At 36.2% G+C, this 16607-nt stretch overlaps 3 protein-coding genes across 3 annotated transcripts; all 3 read right to left on the bottom strand.

The window, feature by feature from the left end:
* Window positions 1–75: 75 nt before the first annotated feature.
* Window positions 76–847, bottom strand: LOC143539558 (uncharacterized protein At5g39865-like). Its single transcript, XM_077032842.1, has 2 exons — window positions 257–847; window positions 76–120 (listed from the first exon to the last, which is right to left on the bottom strand). The coding sequence occupies exons 1-2, from the start codon at window positions 845–847 to the stop codon at window positions 76–78; spliced, it is 636 nt and encodes a 211-aa protein (XP_076888957.1).
* A 7074-nt stretch (window positions 848–7921) lies between these two features.
* On the bottom strand, window positions 7922–10268 carry LOC143539513 (uncharacterized). Its single transcript, XM_077032806.1, has 4 exons — window positions 10173–10268; window positions 9339–9440; window positions 9104–9264; window positions 7922–8043 (listed from the first exon to the last, which is right to left on the bottom strand). Exons 1-4 carry the CDS (start codon window positions 10264–10266, stop codon window positions 7927–7929), a joined length of 474 nt encoding a protein of 157 aa, XP_076888921.1. The 5' UTR covers window positions 10267–10268; the 3' UTR covers window positions 7922–7926.
* Window positions 10269–10855: 587 nt separating this feature from the next.
* On the bottom strand, window positions 10856–12582 carry LOC143539512 (nuclear transcription factor Y subunit A-10-like). The gene is made up of 5 exons (XM_077032805.1): window positions 12301–12582; window positions 11990–12111; window positions 11822–11890; window positions 11603–11743; window positions 10856–11526 (listed from the first exon to the last, which is right to left on the bottom strand). The coding sequence occupies exons 1-5, from the start codon at window positions 12548–12550 to the stop codon at window positions 11140–11142; spliced, it is 969 nt and encodes a 322-aa protein (XP_076888920.1). The 5' UTR covers window positions 12551–12582; the 3' UTR covers window positions 10856–11139.
* Window positions 12583–16607: the final 4025 nt, after the last annotated feature.

The raw sequence follows: 16607 nt of genomic DNA, 5'->3' as shown, positions 1-16607 counted from the left end.
CTAGATCGTTTTTTTGGTCGCAAATCAGTCGCTAAATTTGCGATTATTCTTTTCCCTGCGGTTTTTCTATACTTTTTACGCAAAATCCTTAACACCATTGATTTTCCGGTACAAACGGATCTACATGTAAAACATGCCCACTATTAATATTGAGTCTCATTTCTAAAAATCAAAAGCATATGGCACATTTCACCAACCCATTTTCGTTACAATCTACACATCTAACCGGCAATGGCGAACAATAACTATCACTTACCTCCTCCAAGACCACCTTCCGGCTACCGTTGCACGAAGAACAAAGCATGAACCGCATCCCCCCACACCCTTTACACGGCCCCGTAGCCTCACGTTTTGGTATCCCATCCAAAAGCTCTACCAACTTCCCTTGCTCATGAAACTCGACCACCTCATCAACACCACCAACATGTCTCCCTTTAATAAACAACCTAGGCGGGATAACCCGCCTGCCTAACGTCCGCCACAGCTCCTCTCTAAACTCCATGTGCATGGAAACATCTCTTTCATCATACAAAACCTTGAAACTTCCTAAAAGAAATCTAATGGTGTTGCAATCTTCGAAAGTCTTGCGTATGCCTCTAAAGCTTGTCGTGTAAAGGATGACGGTGTCGCTACCTCCTGGTGGACACTTTGCTTCGAAGTCCACCAATAATAAACGGTTTTCGGGTTCGGTGAGTGGTCTAGAAATTTGTTCTTTATCGGTTTCACTTGATGGTGTTTGAGAGTGTTGATTGAAGGCGGTTTCGTGGAAAACTAGACCTTGTTTGAGATTGGAAATGGCTGAAATGGACTTTAGTTTACTCAAGTACCTCCCTTTCTTTCCTTTCATTTCTTTCTCAACAACTTAAGTTAGGCTGAAGGGCCACTAAGTATTTATAATAACTTTGAATATACTAACCACTGTTTTTAAAAGCAGACTATTAGCACATTCGGTTCAATGATTGATCCGGTTATGAAAACATCAAGAAAAGGTATTTTTCCCATATCGATCGATCGCTTTTGATGGGACCAGATAGGGTACAAGTGAAGGTGAGGGGTAAGAGAGAGGTCTTACCTAGTGCTTGTCTTTTGGTGGGCTTGTATGTTGTAACATTTTGGTTTGAGAAACTAAACTATAGTAACTGGTTACAGCAGCTAATTAAATTCAAAACTGTATTAGATAGGCAGATACGAATGCTCAAAGCTAAATCACATGTCCAAATACAAGTAGACCTGCCTATATATTTACAAACTTGCTCGCGTTTGTGTCGTTCCAATGGTATTACACCGTCTTCCGACGGTATAACATCGTCCTCCGAGGACCCTTCCAACAAAATATGGACACGTGGTGAGTTTTAACAGGATTTAAATAACGTTGTCTGCTCACCTAACATTGTCGCCTCCGCTTGTGTTGGAGAGACATATTGGGAAGAAAATAATCCAATGGTATCTAACAGACATTTTAAGGATTTTCCCGTTAAAAAAAACTAATAAAAAATAATAAAACCATCTTTCTCCTTTCCCTCCACTAAAAAAATTCGTTTTTAGCCATCCTCGATCAAGAACGAGTCTTCGGCCTCTTCACCCTCTTGTTGGACAATTATCGATAAATCACAAAACACACGGGATTCAAAGTTAACAAAACTACCAACTTTATTATTAACAAACTCAAACTCGACACAAGTTAAACAAATTAACTTATTGACTCAACACTCTGTCGCTAATGACTAGGAGATTATCACTAAGACTTTAATTATCTCTATCTAATTAGCTCATAACAAACTTTCTGTTTTTCTTTTAACTTCAGTCTTGTAATAGTTTGAATTCTCTCTTCAACTGAACAACTCATCCCCCTTATTTCAGGATCAACTTCATCCCCTTAAAACTCATTATCAATCAAAACTGACAACACACATATGGGCATAAGCGAAAATGACGAAAAAGACCTCAAAGATTGACTAAAGTCCGAGCTAAGATGTTAGGCAATGATGAAGATGGGAACCAGATTATAAACACAAAGGGAGACAAGGCGTGGCACCACTCACAAGGGCTAAAAGCACCTCTCTTTTTTAGTCTTTTTCATCAATCAGACTTTTGTGGATATGGATATAAAGTTAAGGAATGAGTGAGTGGAGGGGTTAAAAAGACTTTTTTTACCCAAAGCATGATACCTGTCTCAGCTTCTAATAATAACTACCCCACTGGTACATTGATCAAACACACATCAGTTATTACAGTAGGCTATCAAACAAAATCATACATGGCATCATCTACAATATCTGTTTTGAGTTAAACCTCAAAAGGATGAAGATACAAGTCACATACTCACATTAAATAACTGAAGAGCCTACCCATGAGCTGGCCTCCAGCCCAGAAACACCAACAAAGCCCAACGGTGATAGGCCCAATAACACAAGATTTGCGAGGGAAACCTCATGTAGCACGTCCGATCGAGTGGGTGGCCCAAATGCACGCATGTTCCGGGATAGGAGGCAAGAACCAGGGGATAAAGATCTGAGAACCAATAAGACCCAAAAGAAAGGAGGATGGACCAAGGGATCCGGCCGGAATAGAAAAACCGATACGCAATATGTACAAAGATCTTCCTCTATAAATAAAGGGGAGATTAACATTGTAATTCGGACACTAATAATACAACATACTCTTTACTCATCATCAATCATCGATCTCCATTTGTTAGGAATCTTCCCCCCCACTGGGAATAGGTTCCAACAATAACTAAGTGGAGAACTGAAGTGACTGACTCACTGTAGTAACATGCACACATGCATCATTATGTGATTTCAAAGGTTAAAATGAATGAGAAGTTTTCAATCAAAAGCATATGCTGATAAGGAGATAGAATAACATGGGGAAGCATCATATTCAAATGCACATATAGTCAAACATAGGACATGGTAACCATAAACATCAGAAACATAGTACAGGAACAAAGGACGCAAGGAACATGTGATGAACTTCAATATCTATTTTTAACTTTTTATAATGAGTTGGTTGAAAAAACAGATTCTACTATTTTACTGGAACAAGCCAAACTCCTTCTGGTAACTATCTAGCATCTTCATTGTGCTTGTGAGTGTGCATGATTCCTGACAGTGTTGTAGAACTCACTAGGCGCTAGTCGAGCAGTAGGGATTAATCAGGATTAACTGGGAATATATGTTGCAAAGCAAACACATTCTAATCTCTTAGAACTGTTGTATACTCAGAAAATTGTGTTCTATTCTGTTTTCCAAAACTTAACTAATCTAGCTGTTATTAGAAACCCCGAATTTAAAGTGGGAACGAAAGGTAATTCCGAAGTCATGTGCCACATTGTTCCAACACATGTACATCTTCAACACATGTACATCTGTAGTCCGATAGATGAGTCCAAAAAAAGTATCGGAATGGAGGAGAGAGAAAGATTTGAAGAGATTAGATCAGAGTTGATTTGAGAGACTAGATAATTTTTAGGTCATTAGTGTAAAATTTTGTTCTAATTAGGTCACTTAACTTTTATTTAGTGTTTCAATCATAGATATTTTACCTATAAAGCAGGTTATTTTATCTGGATAACCGGTTATTTAGTTTTTTTTTTTCAAATTAATAGAAGAAATAATAAAACAAGAGAGAACGTCAATTTATTAAATGGTTACAACTTCCATCTTCCAAACCCTACCATCTTGTGTCTTCTTCAATCGTCCATCTTCTACAAACCAAGAACCAAATTTAGCATTCAGTGTTGAGGAGGAAGTCGACCAATCGAACAACAACGATAACAACTTGGTTTTTGTACCAATGGAACAACATGTGTGTTTATTTTTAACTTTTCCTCTTAATTGTCTATTGTATGACCCCTTCATGATGCCATAGAGTTGTTTAAACAAGATATTTCTCATGATTTTGTTGCTCAAAGTCATCAAGATTGTATAAAGTTATGATTATGTTGTTCAACTTAGGGGTTGTTTAGTAAACTCTTAATAGCCATTAGGAGGCTACCTCTTATTGGTTCATAGTCTCTTTATGGTTAAGAGGTAACCTTAAGTCTAAACGGTTCATAGCCTCTTAATGATCACCTCTGAACCATTATTCCATTAAGAGGCTATGAACCATTAAAAGGTAGTCTCTTAATAGGCTACCAAACAACCTCTTAATGTTTTCTGCATGTAGATACACTTAGAAGTCTATTTTTATCCCGTGCCTATTGAATCTATTTATCCAGCAAGCAAAAAATACAAATAGCTAAAAACATTTTTGATAAATCATTTGAAGATTTGCTTAAAATATGACGGGTTAAATTGTGCATGCAATTCCTTGATATACTTATAAAGGATACATAAGTGTATGCATATTACCATAGGATATATTTGTGTTAAAAAATTAGTAGTAGTAGTTATTATGTTGTCTTTAACTTTAGGACGGTTTTAATTTTGTTGGTGCAATGTCAGCAACACCACATATATTTTATTTTTTTTTTCGGTTCATGCCTACATTTCATTAATTTATTTAACATCATTGCATTTTTATCATTAATGAATTTATTTTGTCAGGTGAACTTGGAAGATATTGTACGTGATACTAATGATGTTAGTGCTAATGATCCTTTCTTAAAACTTTGTCTTGACAATGATGATGAAGTTGATCTCAAGTCTGTTGAAGATTGAAGCGCAAGTGAACAAGATTATAATAAGGATGTTGAGGACAATGATTATGAGGAAGCAGGCGTTTAGTATCCCTGTTATGATCCTAATATGGATTGGAAATCGGCAAAGCCCATAGTAACAATGAAATTTGTGTGCCATGCGCAACTATAAGACATGTTGAATCATTATGGTGTTGCAAAAGGTCACCAATTAGTGTTCACAATAAACGACCACAATAGGTTGTTAGTAAGATGTGGGACAAAAGAAACTGAAGACGGGAAGGAGAGAAAGTGTGGAAGTGTCTCTTCAGGTTTTGGGCCTCTAGCATTACATGCGCGAATTCTTTTCAAATAAAATCAATAAATGATAAAAATACATGCTCAAGGAAGTTTTATTTGGGTTCGTTTGCTACATATTCTTGGATTGCAAAACGATATTTCAAGAAAATTATTAGCAATCATGAAATTAGCTTTAAGGAAATGGAAAAAAATATCATAAGAAAATACCAATGCAAAGTGAGTCCTGGTCAATGTGGTAGAGCAAAACAAAAGATGAGGGTGGGTCAAAGGAGCATTATGCAAGACTTTCAAATTATCAAGCTGAGATATTGAAAACAAACACTCAATTTATTTTTGTAGTTGCCAACATCATAATTCAAGATTCTTTGTCCCACTATCAGCCAAACCACCTGTGCACGAGGCCCAATGTGTGTTGTATCGCTTAGCCATGCTTCATAATTGGAAAACGAGCACAATGGAAATACATGTCGCTCAGCCTAAGGAAGATGATGGAGAGTTGACCCGAATGCGCACTAAATAGTTTTTGAGAGATCTCCAACAACTCATGAATGTTAGTTTCAGGGCCTGTATTTCCATGGTGCTCGTTTTCCAATTATGAAGCATGGCTAAGCGATACAACACACATTGGGCCTCGTGCACAGGTGGTTTGGCTAATAGTGGGACAAAGAATCTTGAATTATGATGTTGGCAACTACTAAAATAAATCTCTCCATTTGGCATCGTTTCCATGGCCATCTTCACAATGCTCATCGGGCTTGTTTCTAAAATCCAAAGCCTTGCATAATGCTCTTTCGACTCATCCTCAAAGTCACCAATACCTTTTGTTTTGCTCTACCACATTAAACAAGACTCTTTCGAACTGGTATTTGCTCATGATATCTTGCTGAGTTGCTGTATTTCCTTAAAACTAATTTCATGATTATTAATTACTTGCTTGAAATATCATTTTGCAATCCAAAATTATGTAACAAACGAACCCAAATAAAACTTCCTTGAGCATGCATTTTTATCATTTAGTGATTTTATTTGAAAAAAGTCTGCGCTTGTAATCCTAGAGGCCCAAAGCCTAAACAGACACTTCCACACTTTCTTTTCTCCCCTTCCCATTGTCTTCGGTTTCTTTTGTCCCGCATCTAACTAACAACCTATACCGTGAACACTAATTGGTTACCATTTGCAACACCATAATCGGTCATCATGTTTTACAGTTGCGCAGGACCCTCAAATTTCATTGCTATTATCTCGCCAATTTCCAATCTGTACTAGGATCATAACAAGGATACAAAACATCTAGGTCTTCATAATCATCATCCTCAACATCCTTATCATAATCTTGTTCACTTGTACTACAATCTTCAACAACATTGAGATCAACTTCATCCTCATCATCATTATCAAGACAAAGTAAATTCAAGAAAGGATCATTAACACTTAACTACATTAGGATCACGTAAAGTATCTTCTAAGTTCAATAGAAAGAGTAAATTCAATAAGAGATTATAAATGATAAAATGCAATGAAGTTAAATTAATGAGATGGTGAAGCGCAGGCATAAACCGGGAAAAAAAAATACAAACAAAATATATGTGGTGTTGCTGACGCCACATAAAAAAGAAATTAAAAACTGACCTAAGGTTAGTGGCAGCATAATAACTACTATTATTAATTTATTAATTTGTTAACAAGAATATATATCCTCTGGTACTATGCATACACTTATGTATCGTTTACACGCATAGCAAGGGATTGCATGCTTGTTTTACCCCTTTATATTTTAAGCAAATGCTTCACATGATTTATCAAAAGATTTAATAGGCTATACGACATAAAAATAAATTTCTAAGTGTATCTTCTAAGTGTATCAGAAAAATGTTGATTTGTACTTGTTTCTTCACAAAAATTAATGCGCATATTAAATATACTATGGGATGTCAAATTTGCTTTAAGTTGAACATCATAATCACATCTTTATAAAATCATGATGACTTTAAGCAACAAGATATCATGAGAAAATCTTGTTTAAACTCTCATGACAATAGACAATTAAGAAGACAAATTAAAATAAGCACACCTGTTGTTCTATTGGTACTGAAACCAGGTTGTCATCATTGTTGGATTCGAGTTGCTGCTCAACACAGGATGCTAAATCTGGTTCTTAACTCGACATCAATCTGGATGCCGATGTGTTCTTGATTCGCAGAAGATGGGCGATCGAAGAAAATAGAGGATGTAGGGTTGGCAGGGTTTGGAAGATGGAAATGCACCGTATAATGAATCGACACTCTTGTTTTATTTATTATTTCTCTTATTAATTTGAAAAAAAAATCCTAAATAACTACGATCCAGGTAAATAACATGCTATCCATTTAAAATACCTATATTGAAACATATAAAACTTAAGTGACCTAATTAGGAAAAAAAATTACGCTAGTGACCAAATTAGAACACTTCTAAAAGTTGATTACTATTACATGAGATAATCTCATGACCATAATGAACCGAAACAATTAAAGAATGATCAAGCTAATATTCAAAACATTACTTTTCTAACTCATTTGCCAAATCATTCAACGGTTCATGTTGATGATACTTTACAAGTTTGAACCATTTGACAATGACCGAGATGGCGAACCACTCCAAACTGAAAACAAATATGAGACAAAGTCACCAGTATTATTGGACTCACAAGGGGGGTTGGGTGACTGGATGGGTGCTAAATAACCAGCTTTTGTGGATATAAAGTTAGAGAAATAATGGAGGGGTTATATGACCTTTTTGCCCTCTGAACAATGATGCCCGTTTCTTGATCAGGATACTCAATTGTTTCTAATCATTGAACACACACTGGTAACTGCTAAGATATATAAGGATACAATAATAACACAAGGAAACATCATATATTAAGATCTAACACATTACAGAAACAAAAGACACAAGAGCATGGGATTTCGATTATCTACAATATTGATAACAGTTTTGGTTACCTAAATGGAAGCAACTGCCTCGTCAGAGTTGTACCAGCCAATGCTGAAGTCAAATGTTATGCATGTCAACTCCTTTTTCTTACCATCTTGCATCTTCATTGTGAGCGTATACGAACCCTGATTTTTTCACAATAATATGCATTAGCAGCTTTATGAAAAACAAACAGTCTACCAGGGTTATTAAGTTCACTACCATCAAAACATCATTTGAAGTAAATGATATGTAATATGTTTGATACCAACTCCTATGAAAGTAGATAAATGCAAATGTTTAGATCCACATGGATATCCATACGGTTTTTCCCCAAACATACACCTTTGTGTATGAAATAGTTTGTATACAAGGTACCATTGTATGACTGCATGTGCATAAAACATTGTGTAAATGGTACCCTAGAATGTATGTATGCGTATAGAAAATATGAAACAATTTGTGTGTACATGGAAGCCTTAAATTTCCCAGCCCCATCAAATTCAACCCCACCCGAATTTTAGTGTAAGACTGATCCAAACACCCGAAAATGACAAGATCGACTCAACCCCATTTTGACGACAACTCGTTTTGACTCGAACCAAATTGTTACGATTTTAAACGGCCCGTTATGACCCGAACTCTGTATTGAACAATAACTCGTATTCTTGTTATTTATTAGTTTGCTTTATAGCTGAACAATATTCTTGACATACAAAGTTTGTTATAAAACCATATTATAATTTTTTAAAAATAATAAGTTCAATAAACATACTAACCCAAAATTTCATTTTTTTTAAGTTACGAAAAAAGGAAGTTAAGACTGAAGGCATAAGAAAATCATATTTTCAGAAGTGCGAGTGAAACATTTGAAGTTGGCCAAAAAAAATTTTCTTCTAGCAGGGTTAGCCCATGTTCATGGACAGCTTGCCACTGCCACACATTGCAGTCAGGATCCTCGGCTTAATAAAAGCCCATTATCTTATTGCCAGCTTGTTGGGTCAGGCCCAAGAATCAAATTGCAGAAAATCAGGCCCAAATAAATGTTCTAACAAATTGCATATCTATAGCCCTATAGGCATGGAATTCTCTAAAAGAAATAAAAGTTACCATCAAGCAAAATAAATCATAGAAACAATGGATAAAAGTATAAACATATGCAAACATTTTGCTTAAGTGAAAAATGAGAGGAAAAAAAAAACTTACAGGTGGAGTTACTGATGGCAATGATTGGGAGTGTGAGATTGCAAAGTCACCGGTGGCAACAGGGCAGGAAGTCTTGTTGCAGAGGTCACTGGTCTCACTATACACTCCAAAAAAGTAGTACGAAACATCGATCACAAGGTTTCCTCCAGAGATTGGTGTTTCTGCAATCCAACAAACCATAAACATAGTGCTATTATAATGCATAAAACCAACAAAAATCAGCATCAAATTGTACCTGCAGATGCGGTAATAGTGAAGGTGGTCTCTTTGCCTCTTACGATTGGGTAAGGATCAATCTCAACTCCACTTACCTTCACAGCATAATTGTTCTTCTTATCTGCGCATGTTGCAGTTGCACACACTTCATCAAAATGTAGAATCCAACGAATAACGATTAACAGTTCAGCAAGCCGTGATCACATATTCATACTTTTCTAAACCTTAAAAGCTCTGAAAAGTGCTAAATTACACCATCTGCTTGTATATTAATTATTTCAATGTTTAGATTACATCAAAACAGAAGGCAAGCGGGCAACAAGCTCTGTTCCTTAACAAAGTAACTAATTATCTCTAATGTTATTGGCCCCGCTTCATTAAATCCCAACCGCTGCAAACAAATCACTCCCCTATTTCAATAAACTGTACGTGCTGTTATTCGATAGAAACAGTAAATCCATTTCGCAACGCTTAATTCCTAAATACACACAACTAGTCAACTGCACTATCAAGGCAGAGGATCGATAAACACATTATTATTATTATCGCAAGAGAAAACTGGCATAAAAACTCGTTACGATAAGTCTATATCGATCATGCATCCAAAACCTCTACCCAAGCTGTATATTTATATATCGATCGATCACGCATCCAAAGCCTCTACCATCTGGTGTTAACTTGATGGCCAAAATTACTATACTAACCCAAGTACAATTACTCGATTAGGAAACTAAACCGATTAGGTCCTTCCATATTCACCGACTTAACATAAGGATCAAGTGTCGGAAATCAAAGACGGTTCTACAAACCCTAACTTGATATGCACGAATCCAACGTGAAACTTAACACTTACTGCAGTATTTAACATCTATGGCGTCAGCAAAAGGTGCGATCAGTGAAAGCGAGCAAAGGAGAACGATGCACAGCTTGCTTTCAATTCCTGCCATCGGATTTTGATTCGTGAATATCAGTGGTGTTCTAGAATTTATATGCCCGGGCGAAACCGAAATAAAAAGGACGGCTCTAACCAAGTAACGAAATAATATAAGGAAAAAAAATTAAGTTGAGAATGCTCTTAACGAAATAATATAACGAAATTAAGTTGTTTGGCTCAACTTTGCCAAACACCTCAAACTTAACTTTTCCATATAACAGTTTCCCTCTCAACTACTCACAAGTCACAACCACTCATAATTATATCATATAATTTAGAAAACCCCCTTATAAAAATATAAGGGATAGGCTGAGAATGCTCTTTGATAAGTAATTTTGTGGCTGAGTAAAAAGAAAATTATTTTCTTAAAGTAATTTTGTAACCATTAACCCAAACATTTAAAGGATAATATCACATATTCACATGCATAAACAAACAAAATTCAATACAAACAAACTTACTCCATGGGGATTTCATGATACCAACAAATACACAACTATAAAACATCAAAACATAGTACATGACACCTCCCAAATGTTTGGAAGTCCAAAACACACATGATACATACCTTGAAAACACACAGGTTCAAGGTTACTTTATTTCAAACAACAGTACAACAAAACCTATCTAGATAGAGGATGAAACAAACACATCTATCAGACGTGTTTGTTCACCATAGAAATATGTATTAAGGTTATTAGCATTTCTAAACAATTCCCAAAAACTGCAAATAACACTTTGCAAGGGGAATTAAGGATAGAAACACTACCTTAACACAAAAGCCAAGGATGATTTGCCACAGCCAAACAGCGGGAACAACCGTTCCCAGCCCCATTTGACCATCCAAAGAGGGCCTGACGTGCTCACACATCAGACCCTGATGCCATCAGACCGCTAGGTTGAAGCGGATACCACCACCAGGATCAGCTGCAACCCATTTGTTATGCGTGCCAAACCCACGAATGGCATTGCCGGACATCATCATGTCCGGAAGAGAAACAACCGAAAGATTCCCAATCGGGGGGAAATGATTAAGATCTCCCATTGAGAACATGCTCGTAACCCCCGCTCCCGACACGTGGGACCTGCCATTGTTAGTTTCGTGATCACATTGCAAAACCTCGGACCTCTGAGATCCGGTTGGATTATCAGTCGGTTTTGACTCCATGTTTCCAATTTTAGCCTTTTCCAATTCTTTCGTGTTTAAGAACCGCCCCCCACAACCTCTCGGCCTACGTTTTGCGTGGAGATGGCGCGACAAGTGAAGATACGGCTGCCAAAAAAAGAGCAAATGAATACCAGGGTAAACTTTCCAAGGGTAAAACGGTCATTTCACATTATAAACTTACCTTACGAGTTTTTGTGACTTTTTTCATCATTTCTGCCTTGGCACGCGATCGCCTGCGCCTGAGTATTCCATGATACTGCTTTGCATTCACAAATATGGGCCCATCATCGGTGCTCAAGTTCAAAGGCAGCATAACCCGACCCTAACATACAAAAGCGAGTCAACTCAGTCGCTCAGTTTCTCATAAAGTTACAATATTGTGCTCAAATAAAGTACACACCACGATTTGAGGGCCATAAGCAGAGAGCATGCCATAATATTGATCCCCATAAGGATACTTGCCACATATCTATCATAAAGATTCATCAAAAGCCAAAAAAAGGTATAAGCACTAATCATGAAGATTATGATAAGATCAACTAAATAAAGTAATAAACATAAATATTACCAGAGCCGGCTGACCAAACCCGAGCTCTAGATTACCTCCAAACTCCTGTGCAGCAGATTGCAAAGTGCATGCAGCTTGTAACTGCTCCGGTTTTTGACCGTTAGATGAACTCTTGGAGTCACCTGAATCATTTTAAAGATTGATCAAAATTTCCTACAAGATTTATGGCCTAATTTAATAAACAATAAACAATATTATTTAAATTTTAAACGGTAAAAGAGACTGGAATAATAATATATCTAAAAGTTGTTCCTAAACATAATTTCACCATCATTTACATATAAACTTGGGTATAAAACTTTGAATATTACCATGAAAGATATTAAAACGAGTCATATCACCGTTTGCCACCGCTGTGGCACAAGGCGAGAGTTTAGGAGCTATATGCACAAGCTGTTCCCCACAGTTTGCCATTGATGAATCCTTCAATAGGCCCATGGGTTCTTCAAAACACGGTTGAGTCACAAGTCCGCTCCACCAAGGACCTGGCCCGGATGAAAATGAACCCACAGGATTCGAAGCAATTCCATCATCATGCTCTTTGTAATACACAGAATTCATCGTCAAATTGAAGTTTCTGTAAATTGACTCAGTTCCTGCATGTTCAAATTTGTATGAAAAACCATTAGATTTAGGGGTGTCTAACGGGTCGTGTTAGCGGGTTGGCGGGACCAACCCGGTGCAAGACATGTGAACCCGACCACGACCCGCAACGACTACTTAAAGTTATACTTTTACAACTAAAAATACAAATCTCTGTTAAAAGAAGTTACATTTTTAATATAAAATCATATGCTAATTTCCTTTTTAGTTTTAACTTTTGGCATAAAGTATCCAGCCAATTTAAACTATTACATAAAATACATTTTAAGAAAATAAAAAATAAAAAATAAGCAATAAAAGTGTTAAACGGGTCAACCCGTAAAGCCACCAGGTTGACCCAAACCCGACCCGTTTAGCTAAACGGGTTCACAAATTCAACCCGAACCCAAACTTCGTGTTAGGTTCGGGTCGTGTCAGAAATTCACACCCTAATAAGATACTAGCTCAAATCTCAATTGATGATATCCATAATCCAATTACACCCAATTTCTTTTATTATGCTTAAATCCACAAAGAGGGTTTTTTTTTGGTTACATAATAACAAGAACCCAGTTGGATTGAAGCAAAAACATAAGTGAAACTGCATGTACAGGTAGCAGATTCTAAGATGAACAATGAAGAAAACATGCATGAAAGTCAACGGTCAATATTCTGTTTACCTGTTATGTATGTTTCAAATCAAAATCAAAGTGTGAAGGAGAAACAGAATCCCTAAAATTCAGGTGCCATGTTTAATGAAACAAGTAAGATTAATGAAAGAGAGATGTGAGACAAAGACTGGTGAAGGAAGGAAGGGAAATGAATGGGGGGAGTGTGTAAATAGACAAGCATTATTAAGTGGCCAATGACATGGACTTCATCTATTCACTCTACACTATCATCATTAACCTTAACCAACATCATCTTGCATGTTCTATTATTATATATATGTTTTGGAATACTATTTTTGTCTTGTAGTTTCTAGTTTTAACTGATTTTTTTAGTTTACCGGCTAACAAATAGAGAATTATCTATAGGGATGACAAAATACTACCGTCAGCTAGTCCAACTCATTCGTATGGAGCCTTTAAACGCATCTAAGTTATCTCTAGTTTCGAGGAAAGCCCGCCTACCCAAAGATCCATTAGTATTAAAACCTAGACGATATCAAGATCCAATTGGAGATCACAAACTTCCTACTGCTCATCATATTGAATGGACTTTTAACTAATTTCTTAATTTATGGCTACAAAAATTAAGGGTAAAACTGCATATTTCCCTTTTCAAATCTTCTTAATTGCATATTTACCCAACCAAAAATATCAATTACATATATCCTCATCTTTAATAATATTTTATATTATGACAATTATACCCTTGTTTGAAAGGGAAAAAAAACCCTATGACCGACCAACGTTTCCTCCTACGCTTCAAATGGTTCCAACATTTCTATAAATTTTTAGACTTAACTACACAATTGGTGTCTAACGTTTCATGAAAGTAACAACATTGGGTATTAACATTTAAAAGTCACTTGTTAAGGTATTCAAATTTCAATTTTGTAACAAAGTTGGGTACTAAGTCTAATATCCGTTAAAAACTTAACATAATGGGAGGGTACTTTTGTCATTTCCTAAAAACTAATATATATATATAAATATGTTATCTTCATTATATGATATTATCACTCAATGCCCAAAGTCTAGTCGATCTCCTTCACACCGCCGCTACCCATTGCCGCCCCTTAGCCACCGCTACCCATTGCCCATAGTCACATAGTTCGTGGTTAACACCGGTACGGTAAAGAGGAACATGAACGCAATTCGCTAGTGGGGGCGTATTCAGTACGTATGGGGTGGGTTCATTTCGGTACGAACCGGTACGATGTACCATAGAATCCGGTTCGATGTTCCGAATTTAAAACATAATTTACCAAATTAAGTTTACCATAACATAGTATAAAATTACCAAACCTAGCATACACAACCCAAAATTTTTATTATGTTGTTGAAGTAAAAAATACGGAACCTAAATGTCCAACAAATCCACATAATTGACATTGCCCCTTTCATAAACTTTGTGGTAGTTGCTGATGGAAAATTCTCCATTATGGTGAATTTTGATAGAAAAAAGCTTTGGATGAAAGATTGAACCAAAAGAAAATAAAAATATAGGGTTTTCAGTTTCATCTCATTATCAAGAACAGAGGATCTAAATAGCATATCATTACCAAATTTACGTATCGTAAGCCATGTCGAATTCAAACTTTTGAAGCTTTGTCCTGATTGCTCACACATCCATTGTTCTTCGTTTGCCCTAATTTCCCTAATCGTGTCTCTTTGTCTTCTATGTATCACAACAATGGAGTGAAGAAGAAGGAAGGAAGGAAGCAATTATACGTTAGTATGGTGGATTAAGGGTTAATGACAAGACTGCCCTTAATTTTTTTTCACATGACTCTCGTTCTGTTAAGTTTTTAACTGATGTTAGACTTAGTGCCCAACTTTGTTACAAAATTGAAAGTTGAATACCTAAACAAGTGACTTTTTAATATTAATACCCAATGTTGTTACTTTCATGAAACGGTAGGCACCAATTATATAGTTAAGTCCAATTTTTATTAAAAGATAACTTAGGTTAACAAGCAAATTCCTAGACATATGTTGATCTTTGGTTTTTAATTCATAAAAATGATTTAAACCCCCACCTTCCATTTCTAATCATGAAACTCATCTAGGCATTCTCGCCACCCCTCTTTATTAATAATAAACTTCAAGTTCTCGATGCGATGTGCGATTGTAGAATTCGATCACTTCGTTATCTGGCTGAAGTCGAAGCTAATTTCGTCAATGTAACAGCGTTAGTGTGTTGAATTCACGTCTATTTCGAGTGCCATTGTGAATCAAGTTCCGTCAAAGAGATTTATGGGTGTGCGCTTATGGCCTTATATTTGATAAATAAAAGAAAGTATACAATTGTTTCTAAAAAGTAAGTTGAGGTATTTGTTGCTACCGCTAGTGAGTTTCATTTTAACGATGTAACTTTTATGATCTTAAAAGCTCATGATAGACGAAAACAACAATGAAAAATATGCAAAATATGAAGAAAAAATTAATTAGCAAAACGCAAAAAAATAATTACATATATCTTAGTAAAAACGCAAGAAACGAGTAAAAATACACTAAAATGGGTAAATGAGCAAATATTAAAGGTTTGGTAAAACAAATGGTATAATAGTCATCATACAAACTATTTTCAGTCAAATAAATCAAAATAGATAAATTTGTTAATTGATTAATTAAAGATGGAGAAATATACAATTAAAATTTTGGGTTATGTAATTATGAATTTAAAAAGGTTTATAAGGGGGAATATGTCATCGACCCAAAATTAAAATCTAAGGAATTATGTGAAGTGGATATAGATAAAGTGAACCCTCGGGTGGGCAAAAGTGAAATTGCACTAATTTTGACGTTATTTTACTAATCTCGTGAAAATAACGTTAAAAGTGACGGACGGTTAATCAGGCATCATGTAGTGGCGTTGATAGCTGAAAGATAAGGGTACATGCACCGATCAGCCGGTGTCCCGATGATTGAGTGCTATGTGCCTTATGTCCAAGGCTTGATGCAAAACTACTATCGAGCCGGGGGTCTCACCGGAAGCAGCCTCTCTATCCCTATGGGGTAGAGGTAAGGCTGCCTACATCTTATCCTCCTCAGACCCTACCATAGCTTTGCTATTGGTGGGATATACTGAGTACGATGATGTTGATGATATAGATAAAGTGAAATCAAACTTCACCACATTTGAATTAAGACGAAATCAGTGGCAGTGGTAACACTTTTAGAGTTTTAGGCAAGTCTCATTTCGCATATGAATATATAAAAAATTTCATAAACAGTGGCTCCAAAATTTTCAAATGCACAATAATTTGCGGACAAAACGGGTAAATTTACAAAACTGAGCAAAGGGGGGGGGGGGGGGGCACCATATAAGCTTTGCACATGGACAGATCGTATCAAACCTCGAATAT

This window comes from Bidens hawaiensis, unplaced genomic scaffold (genome assembly GCF_021521415.1).
Source record: "Bidens hawaiensis isolate Kalapana, Puna unplaced genomic scaffold, B.hawaiensis_p1.1 tig00011901_1, whole genome shotgun sequence".
NCBI lineage: Eukaryota > Viridiplantae > Streptophyta > Magnoliopsida > Asterales > Asteraceae > Bidens > Bidens hawaiensis.
Note: the sequence above shows the minus strand (reverse complement) of the source record. Positions and strands in the feature narration are given on the sequence as shown.

Bases quoted from the DNA above. Each gene is read 5' to 3' on its own strand.
- LOC143539558 (XM_077032842.1), bottom strand. From the start codon at position 847: ATGAAAGGAAAGAAAGGGAGGTACTTGAGTAAACTAAAGTCCATTTCA. The intron at 121-256 runs GTAAGTGATAGT...TTTTACATGTAG, and splicing joins GGAAGGTGGTCTTGGAGGAG to ATCCGTTTGTACCGGAAAAT.
- LOC143539513 (XM_077032806.1), bottom strand. From the start codon at position 10,266: ATGGCAGGAATTGAAAGCAAGCTGTGCATCGTTCTCCTTTGCTCGCTT. The intron at 9,265-9,338 runs GTACAATTTGAT...GTTGGATTGCAG, and splicing joins CACTATTACCGCATCTGCAG to AAACACCAATCTCTGGAGGA. The intron at 8,044-9,103 runs GTAAGTTTTTTT...TGAAAAAATCAG, and splicing joins TGCCATCAGTAACTCCACCT to GGTTCGTATACGCTCACAAT.
- LOC143539512 (XM_077032805.1), bottom strand. From the start codon at position 12,550: ATGAATTCTGTGTATTACAAAGAGCATGATGATGGAATTGCTTCGAAT. The intron at 11,891-11,989 runs GTAATATTTATG...TCTTTATGATAG, and splicing joins GGTTTGGTCAGCCGGCTCTG to ATATGTGGCAAGTATCCTTA. The intron at 11,744-11,821 runs GTGTGTACTTTA...TTTGTATGTTAG, and splicing joins CTTATGGCCCTCAAATCGTG to GGTCGGGTTATGCTGCCTTT.